Source organism: Podarcis erhardii (assembly GCF_964252035.2).
Source record: "Podarcis erhardii genome assembly, chromosome: 10".
NCBI classification, from domain to species: domain Eukaryota; kingdom Metazoa; phylum Chordata; class Lepidosauria; order Squamata; family Lacertidae; genus Podarcis; species Podarcis erhardii.
The window spans coordinates 60,040,822-60,053,449 of record NC_138500.1 but is presented as its reverse complement, the minus strand read 5'-3'; the positions used below and the strand labels follow the sequence as shown (position 1 = coordinate 60,053,449).

Sequence of the window (12,628 nt, the reverse complement as noted above, 5' to 3'; positions counted from 1 at the left end):
CAATACCCATTTTCCCCTTCTGGAATGACTGAATTTACATCATGTTTGGGGTGACTAATATTTTTGTATAAGTTCTTGTTGCATTGTGTTACGAGTTTTGATATTGAAATAACTGTAAATTCAACATAAGAATACCTCTTCCCCCATTTCCTCTCTCTTTCTCCCCCCCCCCCCAGCCTGTGCTTTTCTTTCTAAATGTTGAGGGGGTACTCTCATTTTGATTCAAGAAAATCACCTTTTTATAGTGCAAATTGGGAAAAATAAATACAGTAAATGAACAAAAGTACAAAGATTCACAAAATCTTTGGGATATGCGTACCCCTGCACCCCCCCAGAAAAAAAATCTGCCCCCACGCCATTCCTGCAGATGAATTGAATATGTTTTTGACATTTCCGCTAATGACATTGGGATACGGTTCTGCAATTATTTTATATTACTGATGTTTTGAAGCTGTGAGGTTTACAAGATTATGTGTTTATGACTAAGAAGGGAAGTGCTCAGTATGCATGTGTCAGAGTGAAAACATTTACACCTCATATATTTTTAGTAGTGCTAAAGAACAAACATGTTTTCCTTTTGGGTGGAAGAGCATATTGGATATTAATTTTCAAGAAAAAACATTTTTTTAAAAAATTGTTTAACACAATAAAAATATAGGCTTGCCTGATATAGGAAACACATTTGGGTGTTTATTTAGAACCAGTGGGGTTGTAATGGTTAGAGTGTTGGACTAGGACTTATGAGATCAAGGTCAAAATTCCCACTTGTCCATAAAGCTATCTGTCACCGCCTCTCAGGATTGCTGTGGGGATTAAATTTGGGAGGGGGGATCAGATATTCCACCTTGAGTTCCTTAGAGTAAAAGATGGAGAGTAAATATGATCAATCAATTACAGTGGTACCTTGGTTGTGATTCAAGGACCCGCCACCCGCTTGGGGATAAGAAAGACACATGGGCACAGTATATTAGGTTAATGGGCTAAGAAAGGCCACAACTTTATTGATTACAGCATGTGAGAGGTATTGGCTTAGGCATTGGATTAAACTACAGCGCGTGACTCCACCCCCTCAGGGAGGGGTGAGTCTAACAAGGGTTAACCACCAGTGGGAGGAGCCTGTTGATGCAAATACAACTGAAAGCTCACCCTGATGTCACTGGGGGTCGTGCCATAGCCCTAGCCACCAGCAAGGGCATCGGACAGGATCCACGACCACCGGATTCCTTTACCGGAATACCCATCAAGTGGAGGGGTAGGTGATGGCCACACCCTGACCTCCAATACACAAACATATTCCAATGCCTAACCGCCAATACCTAAAAGTTGTGACAATTTGCTATGAGGCAGGTGAAAAAACTAAGTGGCCGGTGCCAATTTGCCAGTTGGATAAAAATTCCTACTAGGCCCCTTGGACAACCAAGGCAACCAACCACAGGTCCATAGCAATGTCAAGAACCAAGCAGTGAACTAAAGGGAGGATGGGTGGGTGATCTGACGAAAACCAGCAGCGGAATGAAAGGGAAGTGCTGCCGTGGCCACGTTTGAGCAGCAAAACCCCGCCCCCCAGCCTCCACCTGGTTGGTTGGCTACCTGGGGGCGTGGCGCGGCAGCCAGGCCAGCTGGGTAGGGGGCTGGAACGCCCCCTGCCAACACAGGAAATGGCTCCTGCTCACAATTCCTCCCCTCTGTAAGGAGGAGAGGCTTTCTCAAACTTAATACATTCCAGAAGTCCATTCCAAAAACAAAGCGTTCCAAAACCAAGGCCCGCTTTCCCATAGAAAGTTGTGCATCATCGATAAATCTGTTCCAGACTTTTAAAAGCAACCCCTAAAACAGCAATTTAACATGAATTGTCTAACAAGACCATTTATCCATAAAATGAAAACAATAATCAATGTACTGTACTATAAAATTAATAAGACAGTATTGTAGATGATAAAAAATAAAATCAGTTTCCCCCCCTTACCTGCACTGATGATAGTCATTGTTTGGATGGGGGGCTTTTATCCATTTCCGCAGTCACATAGTCAAACAATCAATTAGTAGCTGAACTGGGTTCCACAAAGTCACAAAAATGAATTAACTGAAAAAGCCTCAAAAACAAAAACGCAAAATAGCAAGAACAAAAGCGCCAAACGTAATCTGTTCTGGAAGTCCATTTGACTTCCAAAATGTTCGAAAACCAAGACTCAGCTTCTGATTGGTGCAGGCGCCCCAGAAACAATAGCCAACAGCCATATTGGACATTCAGCTTCTGGTTTTCGAAAGTTTTTCAGAACACTTACTTCCAGGTTTTTGGCGTTTGAGAACCAAAGCGTTTGAGAACCAAGGCGTTTGAGAACCAAGGTACCAGTGTAGTTGTTTCTCACTGCTGTCTAATTTCTCATGAAAAGAATCCAAATACAGTCCATTTTCAGTTGTACCTTGGTTTTTCAACAGCTTAGTTCAAACAGCTTAGTTCCTGAATGTTTTTGCTTCCGAATGCCGCAAACCCGGAAGTGACTGTTCCATTGATTTCATTGTTGAAACAGAAAGAACTTTCAACAGGACTCCATCTTTGAAGACAAGAGAGCCCACAGTTGTTCTCTTACTAATTCTGCTAATAATGGATAACAATAACAGATTTGTTATGGCATGATTAGTATGCATTTACCTGGAGATCATCTGGTGTCAGTTTTTCTTATCTCATTAGCAGCAAGCCCATGGCTGAAAAGTAAATGGGCTGTGACCAGTGAGAGGAATGAAGGAGCTACATCTGTGCACTTAAAATAAGAGCGATTTTGTGAAAGTGGCTTTTTCGTAGTGGCTGAAAAGGGTGGAACTTCCTTTTGAATAGCTGTGATTAGGCAGATTATGGATAACAACTAAAATGAGCAAATTTACTAAATTTTTGCACATATGAAGCAAAATAAATTGAATACAGTCTTTGTATGCTATCCATTTAATAGCGCACTGGGATGAAAAAAAAAAACACCACCCAGAATAAAAGTGATTTAAGAATTAGATATATTGTGACTTTTTGTGTTAAATAATATGTGATGTGTTGGCTTCTTCCTTGGGCAGTTGGCTTCTACTACTGAACTATTGAAGTGAACATATTGTTGTTGTTGTTGTTGTTGTTGTTGTTGTTGTTGTTGTTGTTGTTGTTGTTGTTGTTTCAACTTATACACTGCCCTATACCCAGAGGTCTCAGGGCGGTTCACAACAAGACCACAATGTATGTGTTTAACTTTCAGTGGGTTAACTCTGAAAAGATTTAATTGAATGCAACCCACATTATTTGTCAGCATCTAATGGGATTGCTTAAAAAATAATAATGCAAAGGTTTCTCAATAACAAAAAACAAACAATAACAATAACAATAACAAATAACAAAATTTATGCTCTGCCAAGACAGCTGAATCTGAATGTTGGCAACTTCACATTCTCCCTAAAAACTGAAAAAGTTATGTGTCGACCTCGGTTTTCTGTCTGCCATGCTTTTGCTGCTGCTGTTTAAAAATAGTGAAGCATAAGGCAGCCTTAAACACAGTGAAAGATGGTGGCACCTCTTGGCACGAAATACAGTTTCCTTCCAGCATGTTATGTTTATCAGGCAATAGATGGGGGGGGGGGATAAAGGTATTCTCTCCATTTCATTTAAAACAGACTGACAGAATGCTGTAAAAAATATCCTATAAATAACTTTAGCCAGCTGTTCACTGAGAGTCACTAAGCTGAAAACAGAGCCTTTGGAAACAGTCTATGTAGCTAGGCACTCCTCCTTGAAATGTTCTCATTATTTACCATCCCAGAATGAGTTTATAAGGGTGGCTCAGTGTACAATAACTGGAGAGGGTCATATTTCTGTCTTATGTAGTTTATTTTTGTGGGTAAAATAAAATGAAATAGGCCTTGTTTTGGCTGGCAGTGTGTATCTAGTCTTAGAAGACAAAAACATACGTTTGGCAATAGTTTTAAATTTTGCAATCAAGTTTGTAAAAAAAAGAAACACCCAAAAAAGCCCAAAAAACCTGCTTCCATCATGGTGTGAGCTGGATCCAGATGATCTGCCCCACTCTCTTGATGCAGAGGTCCATTGTGAGAGGCTGTTGCTTAGCAACTGCCATCTATGGAAGACTTGACTGTACCATAGACCAAACAAGGTCCGCTCGTTCCAGAAATCTCTGTGGTCGTGCTTGTCTGGCAAGAGGAGGGAAGTCCAAAAATGAGGCAAACCCATCTTATTTCTGCTTACCCGTGCAAATGTTTTTGAATCTGGCTGCATTGTCCAAATCTCTTGAGAGCTTCTTGTATAAATATTCTTAGTACAATTAACAATGCCTATAACGATTGCCTGAGGGCCCTGTTCCTGCCACTCTCTACCTGGCCCAGGGCGGAGCCTGACAGCCCTCATAAGGACTGCTGCTGCTGCCCAGCAAGGACTGGAGGATTTTGCACACCAGGACAAGTAGATAAATAGGTACCGCTCTGGCGGGAAGGTAAATGGCATTGACGTGCGCTGCTCTGGTTCGGCAGAAGCGGCGTAGTCATGCTGGCCACATGACCCGGAAGCTGTACGCCGGCTCCCTCGGCCAGTAAAGCGAGATGAGTGCTGCAACCCCAGAGTCGGTCATGACTGGACCTAATGGTCAGGGGTCCCTTTACTTTTACCTTTAAGTAAAAGTAAGCTATAGAAGCAGAAGCTATAGAATAAAACACATTAATCATCTGGTTTGTTTGCTTCCTTTCTCCCCTGCAGGATTGGAACGAATTGCAAGGGACTCTTCCTATGAACAAGAAGGAAAGGTCCAGTTTGTCATTGATGCTGTGTACTCTATGGCGTATGCACTGCACAACATGCATAAAGATATTTGTCCTGGATATATTGGCCTGTGTCCACGCATGAGCACCGTCGATGGCAAAGAGCTGCTGAGTTACATCCGGGCGGTGAACTTCAATGGTACGTTTGCACTATTTTTAACTTCTCTAAATATACTTCAGAAGTGACAAGATGTGTTTTCATCTCTATATAGGACACTTTCAAACACAAAAGTCACTCTTTCCCTTAAAAGACACACACACACACACACACACACACACACAGAGTATGTTTCCCCACCTACTTTGAAATGTTGATTTTATTTTTTTTCCACCTAAGCTTTGCCTGTGAAACATAGAAGTTAAAAATAAGTCCCTGTCAATCACAACAGTGGAGTGGAAAATGACTGTTCTAGAAGCAGCTCCTGTTTATTGGCTAACCTCCTATGGCTGTGATAGTTAGCATGCTCATTAAGGAAAAGAACGATAGCAAACTCTCTTTCTTTCTTTCTCTTTAATTGCCATTAAACTAGCTTAATGATTTCCCTGCAGTAGAACAGCATTTGAAACTGGCTTCATCTTTTAAAGATGGCTAATGGAAAAATCACTTTTCTTTTTAAAACTCCATTGTGTTTGACCTCAGCAATTTGGCCACATCTTGATGAGTATCAGGTTTTTCTATTGGTTTTGGTTGTGTGTTTAGGTTTCCCCCCCAAAATAAAATAAAATAGAGGTACAGTCATAACTTGGGTTGAATATGCTTCATGTTGAGCTCGTTCGAGTTGCGCTCCGCGGCAACCCGGAAGTAACGGAGCACGTTACTTCCAGGTTTTGCCGCTCATGCATGTGCAGATGGTCAAAATGACGTCACATGCATGCGCAGAAGTGGCGAGAAGTGACATGCTCGTGCATGTGCACAGATGTGCCGTTGTTAGTTACGTTTGCTTCTGGATGCGAACGGGGATCCGTTCATATCCAGAGGTACCACTGTATGTGGAAAATCAATATTTTGCAGCTGGGAGCTACCTGCTAGGAAAAGATGGTTCATATTGCTTAATGTGTATTAGTTTGAGGAAAAGAACAGGAGGGTGAAAGACATTTCCTAAAAGCTCCCATTCCCTCCTGCAAAACCAGAGTTGTGCTAGATTAGATTTTTTTTTTTAAATGTTGCTTTCAAAGCAAATGACAGAAGGTTCTTTACAGTATAATTCCTTTTGCCAGACATGCCTGCAAACTATAGGAAGACTTGCACTGTCGATCACACTATAGTCCAGTGACCTCAGCTGCCAGCCGCCTTCTCTTTTTGTAAAAAAAAGAAAAAAGAAAAAAAGCGCAAGGTCATTTTCAATTTAGCTTCCAAGTGGAAACTGCTTTTGCTTCAGGTAATGCACCAGAAAGGGGAAATAAATAAATAAAGGCATAGATGGGTTGATAGGCACGTTTGCTGTGCTAGGCAATGTTTCCTCTCCTAATAAACGCTCGTTCTGTTTCTTTCTTTCTTTGGGAATTTCCATATGTGGAACCCCAGGCTTCAAGTGATAAACAAAACAGGGTTGAAAAGCTGCGAGTGTGAAGCAAACAAAAGCTCAGGCTTTGAGACCTCATGTGTTAGAAAAAGTAATCTGTCTCCCTCTTGCTAACATATTCTTTCCCAATGCTTTGGAATATCTTCCTTGGGAACGATGCTCAACTCTCAAACCTTCACAAGGAAGGGACCATAATAGCTATCTCCTTTATTATTTTGAAATGAAGACCCTTTGCTTGGATAGTCACTGTTTAAGGTTGGCTTCTTGTTTAACCTGTGAACTTTGAAAAATTGTTGTAGATATAACCTTAGTGCATGAAGTGACAAATGCAAAAGGTTGATAACTGGAGAAACACCCACCCTCTGCTTTTAAGGGATAATGTCTGATCTTTGAATAATCAAACATACGATGGCTTGCTTTAATGTCTCCTGTTTACTTGTGCTTGTGTCGTAAGGAAAATTTTATTCCCCCAACGGCTTCATCCATGTAATATTCTGTGACACTTTCATGGCAGCAGAGCGATCATACTCTCTGTAGCACAGTGAACCGATATAATTGATATGACATTGGATTTTGTTTAGCTGTGTTTCCATAACTTACAATTTGAACATGGAAAATCATTTCACTCAGTGCAACCTTAATGGGGGTAACACATCAGTACTTGTCACGGGATGAGGGTATTGAGTGATTATTTGTCATTTTCTCAATAATAATCCAGCAGTTTATGCTATTTTGTTTGGTTCTGAGACATCTAGCAGTCCAAGAGAAAGCAAGGCATATTGAAAACAGAATCAGTTGGTTTTTCCATGAAGAGGTGTTTCAGTGACTGATCCAGTCACATAAGGAAAACTGAGAGTCTTCGGTTTCTATAACATTTCAGAGTGCTTTATTGGAATGATAAAACTTGTGACCGATGGGAACTCCGTAGAACAATGTAAAATGTGGACCTAGGCTGTTGTGATGTTATATATTTAGCTGCTGGTGCCCTAGATTTGTAGCGAGCGGGGGGGGAATAGAATATAAATAAAATTTGCTGGTGTGTTTCATGTTTTCTAAAATTATAAATAAGGACAAGTATAAGCATACCTGAGCATGATTCTGTTAGAAAGAAGCAGGTACGTGCTGTGGAAGGTCTTGTTTTCTTTGATTGCACACAATCCTGCTACAATTGTGTTTCAGAAGGTTGTTGTCACTGGCCGGAAGGGAAAGCAGGTGAGGTGGACAATGGCAGGAAGGCAAATCTTCTGAGGCTCCCTTTTCCATAAGACTTACCAGCTCGTCTTCACAGATTTTGGACAGCATGTTTATACAACCTCAGTAGACCCTGAGCATCATTGTTATGAAAACTTCACAAATCTTCAAAGGCAATCCTCTGAATATTTTGGAGGGTCTACATGTTACACTCGCTATGTAGAAGCTGCATGCAGCAGCATCCTCAGAGCTGCTAAAAGATCATAGATGCAGTTTAGGTGTATGTGGTGTGATAAAACTGCAGAGTTGTCTCATGATACCATTCTCACTGCTATTTGCCTAAGTGTGGCGTGTCAAGCTTGAGGCTGCTTGAGAGCACTGGATTGACAGTGGTGCTCCTACTGGTGCAGCTGTGTGGCCCTGACTTCATTGCCACATGGTCTCAACCCATCAAGGTAGGCAACTTCATCAGTGTTGGTAGGGTGGCACTGCATTATCCACCTTTGGATAGATATCCCCCCACACACACACCACTTTGGAAATAAGTTGAATGAACTGGCATCTATCTGAGTGACCTCATTATATCAGACTATTCATTATATCAGATGTTTATCAGACTAGAATTCTGCACTGGGTCCAGTCACTTCTTGCACCAGTGTCTTGCCACTGCCTTTACCTCTCCCAAAGTACAGTAGATAGGTTAGCTGTGGTCTAAACCACCTAGCCTCTTGGGCTTGCTGATCAGAAGATCAGAGGTTCAAATCCCCACGACGGGGTGAGCTCCCGTTGCTCTGTCCCAGCTCCTGTGAACAGTTCGAAAGCACACCAGTGCAAGCAGATAAGTAGGTACTGCTGCAATGGGAAGGTAAACAGTGTTCCCATGTGCTCTGGTTTCTATCACGGTGACCCATTGTGTCAGAAGCATTTTAGTCATGCTGGCCATATGACCTCGAAAGCTGTCTGTGGACCAACACAAGCTCTTTGGCCTGAAAGCAAGGTGAGTGCTGTAACCCCATAGTCACCTTTGACCGGGGTCCTTTACCTTTACCATTTAGATAAGTTAGAGTGGGTCTTGTATGTTGCTCACGTTTGTTTGATTTTTCTTTGTTTGAAATATTTATCTGCCAACTTTTCAAGCAAAGCATGCCCTTAAGGCAGCTTTCACAGTACGAATTTCTGAAATGCGACAATGCAAAATATAACTATGAAATAACATCTACAAGCATAACAGGACTAAAAGCCAAATTTTACACACACACACTTGCTCACTTCCCATAATATGTGGTCTCCCAGTTTATCTGCCTCACAGGATAGTTGATCTCAAGCTGCCGTCACAGGTTTTTGCAGGGGAGTCATGGCACTGATGTGAGCATGTGCTGTCTATTTTATGGGTTTTCTCCCATTCTTGAATGTACATTCCAAGAGCAGCACCAGTGGGGTTAATAGAGCTTTCCCCTGCACTTCCCATGAGTAGTCTTCCTCCTGAAAGAAATGCAGCTGTCACGCAACACTTCTGCCTACTGATCAAGCAGAGGGGAGCATATTGCATAACCACCCCCTAAGCATTGTACTTTATGAGATCCTTAGCATGCATTTCTCTTCTAAGGTGTTGGACTTCTGTGGATTCAGGCAAAACTGAAACATTCATTCATATAGACATATTTTGCTCCAAGGCAGCTTTATAAAGTGATTAAGCTGTCAACTGCTTTCCTTACCAAGGATAAGCAGGCAATGTGTACGGAATAGATACCTCCTTGGGGCAATAGCAAAGCGGCAATAGAATTGATTGGCTGGCCTACTGCTAAAGCTACTCCTCTGGAGCAAAGTGTGGTACTAGAATTATTTGTCTGTAATCTGTAATCTTCAAGATAAAGGATCCCTATGTTTTATGTGCTTTCTTCAAATAAAATGGTGTCAAGCAATGGCTAAGATGCCAGTCTCTGATTTCTGGACTTTAGGCTGAAAACCTAGGCCATTTAGTAGAGGAGAACCCAACATGGTACATGCCAGATGTTGTTAAACTACAACTTCCATCAGTGCCAGCTGGCAGGGACAATGATCAGGGATGATGAAACTGTTAATGTGGCCTAGGACCCACGGACCTACGGGACCACCTCTCCTGGTATGCCCCACAGAGGACCTTAAGGTCCACAAATGACAACACTTTGGAGGTCCCACGTTGCAAGGTGCTTAGATTGGTCTCAACTAGGACCAGGGCATTTTCAGTACTGGCCCCGACTTGGTGGAATGCTCTGTCAGAAGAGACCAGGGCCCTGTGGGACTTGACATCTTTCCGCAGGGCCTGCAAGACAGAGCTGTTCCACCTGGCCTTTGGTTTGGACTCAGTCTGGTCCTTCTGTTTCCCTCCCCTTACCGTTTAGATTTATGGGCTACTTTTAAAATGAGGCTGCATTTTAAATTGCATTCTAACCTGTTTTTTCCTATTATGTTTTTATTGTAATTTTACTGGTGTTAGCCACACTGAGCCCGGCTCTGGCCGGGGAGGGTGGTGTATAAATAAAATTTATTATTATTATTATTATTATTATTATTATTATTATTATTAATCCAGCAGCATTTGGAGAATAGAGTAGCCTATCTCTGTTTTAGGGATGCAGGTTGCCCTGTGGTCTAAACCACTGAGCTCCTTGGGCATGCTGATCAGAAGGTTGGCAGTTCAAATCTGTGCAATGGAGTGAGCTCCTGTTGCTCTGTCCCAGCTTCTGCCAACCTAGCACTTCAAAAGCATACGTGTGCAAGTAGATAAATAGGCACCACTGCGGCGGGAAGGTAAACAGCATTTCTGTGTGCTCTGGTTTCTGTCACGGTGTTCCGTTGCAGCAGAAGCGGTTTAGTCATGCTGGCCACATGACCCAGCAAGCTGTCTGTAGATAAACACTGGCTCCCTCGGCCTGAAAAGTGAGATGAACGCCATAACCCCATAGTCACTTTTGACTGGACTTAACTGTCCAGGGGGCCTTTATCTTTTACCTCACCTCACCTCACCTCTGTTTTAGTGCTGTGTGCATACACTCCAGGACTCACATGCTTCCCCCTCCTTTCTCCTCCTTTGTTGAAACCACATGTAAATCAGGCTGTCGCCCTTCCATTTTCAGCTCCCTACACTTATTTGTCATGCCTGAACCTTGAGGAACTGCGACTAGTGTTGGCTTGTTTTCCTAAACTGTAATTAACTTCAAACCATGGTATATGATCCTGGCTTGTTTCCATAAACTGTAGTCAATGCAAACTTCTGTATAGTATTGGCTTGGATGAAATAAATCACTACATTTAATTGGCCATGGAAGCAAAAGATTTAGATCTCCTTATAGCCAGCCTGAAGGGATGTGGATGGAGCTGTGGGTTAAACCACAGAGCCTAGGACCCTAGGACTTGCTGATCAGAAGGTCGGCAGTTCGAATCCCCATGACGGGGTGAGCTCCCGTTGCTCGGTCCCTGCTCCTGCCAACCTAGCAGTTCGAAAGCACGTCAAAGTGCAAGTAGTTAAATAGGTACCATGTTGGGATTCACAGGATGATGAGTAAGTCTGCAGGCTTCAACAGGCTGATGCAATACTCTGTGAAGTGCTGGGTCAGAGTGACTCAGCAGGGATGTGATTGGCTATCACCTGTTTTAAAAGGAGAGCCTGTTCAACAGTAATTGTGGTTGTGGTGTGGTTGTGCTGTAGTGTGGTGGTGCTGTGGTGGAGAATATTCATTTGACTTAAGGTGCAGGTACTCTGTATGAACTGCTTTTGTAAATACTTGTATATAGCTCACATTAAAAAGACTGCACTGAAAAAAAACCTGGGACTCTGAGCGTTTCGCTAAAAGCGCCGCGAGGAATTCGTGACATACCACTCCGGCGGGAAGGTAAACGGCATTTCCGTGCACTGCTCTGGTTCGCCAGAAGTGGCTTAGTTATGCTGGCCACATGACCTGGAAGCTGTACACTGGCTCCCTTGGCCAATAAAGCCAGATGAGTGCCGCAACCCCAGAGTCGGCCACGACTGGACCTGATTGTCAGGGGTCCCTTTACCTTTACCTATAGCCAGCCTGAGGGAGCTCCTATAGTTAGAAGTGGAGAACCACAGGTGCCCAGCAGTCAATAAACCTGGTCACAATAACTGGCATATGAGATCCTGATGTATGAAAACTTGTTTTTCCCCTGCTGAAATAAGTGTCCTTCTATGTAGGACCTGGGCATGCCTTCCTCTTGCTTCTTTGGGTTTCTAAACATACTTAGCTGCCTTTCACTGAAGGAAGAACTCCAAAACCAGGGGCTATGATTCCAGGTTGACATAGGCCCTAGCAGGTATCCATTAAGAATTGTCTGGGACATGTAGGAAAAAGCAGAACACACCACATTAGAAATTGATTACTTTTCTGGCATGTCCAGGTCTCTGTGTCTTGTCCCTTGCAAGTGGGCTCCTTAAAATAATCTGGCTAGTAGCTTCTGTGTTTTGCAAAACCTTTTGTATCCTTGCTCACATAAATTGATTAGGCTTTCCAAATCTTGTTTTGTATGTTTATCGACAAAATAATTGTTATCTATACATTTAGCAAGCAAAAATCAGAAGTTCATAGAGTAGCTTGGGGGGGGGGTACATCTGTGTCGCTAAAAGCTCAAGTGGTCAGGAGAGTTTTAGACCAGCTTAGTCTGGTTCTCCAGCTGTGGCTATTCCTACACAAGGTTAGTCTGACCACTGTAGTTCATCCACTGCTGAGTTCAAGTCTGGGTTACTACAGTGCACTCTGTGTGAGGCCGCCTTTGGACCTGGTCCAGATAGTATGGTAGCTACTGTGCTGATGGGAGCAGATAGGCAACAGTATAGGACACCATTGTGAAAAGACCTACACTAGTTTTTCCTATGATTCCAAAGGCGGAATTGATGTCTGTGGGAAATTTCTGAAAGGTGGTGCCTTGTTGGATCTTAGACAAATCAACTGAAAAATCATGAGTTTTTGGTGTGTTATTTTTTTTAAAAAAATAGCTCAACATCTTTGGAGTATCCTGGTTTTTACTGAACATCCTAGCTTGATCATTGAGATACTCTGTAGGAGTGTATTTGGTTGTCCCCAGAGTAGGTGATGCTCATCTAATATCAACAG

The 12,628-nt window shown here is 42.6% G+C and overlaps 1 protein-coding gene across 4 annotated transcripts in view; it reads left to right on the top strand.

The window, feature by feature from the left end:
- The window catches only part of GRM8 (glutamate metabotropic receptor 8), a 575,500-nt gene that overhangs the window by 385,745 nt on the left and 177,127 nt on the right, over window positions 1-12,628 (top strand). For all 4 annotated transcript variants that reach the window (XM_081877887.1, XM_081877886.1, XM_081877884.1 and 1 more), the window contains exon 7: window positions 4,742-4,942. In XM_081877887.1, coding sequence (XP_081734013.1) covers window positions 4,742-4,942 — 201 coding nt within the window. The remainder of the gene's footprint in view (window positions 1-4,741; window positions 4,943-12,628) is intronic.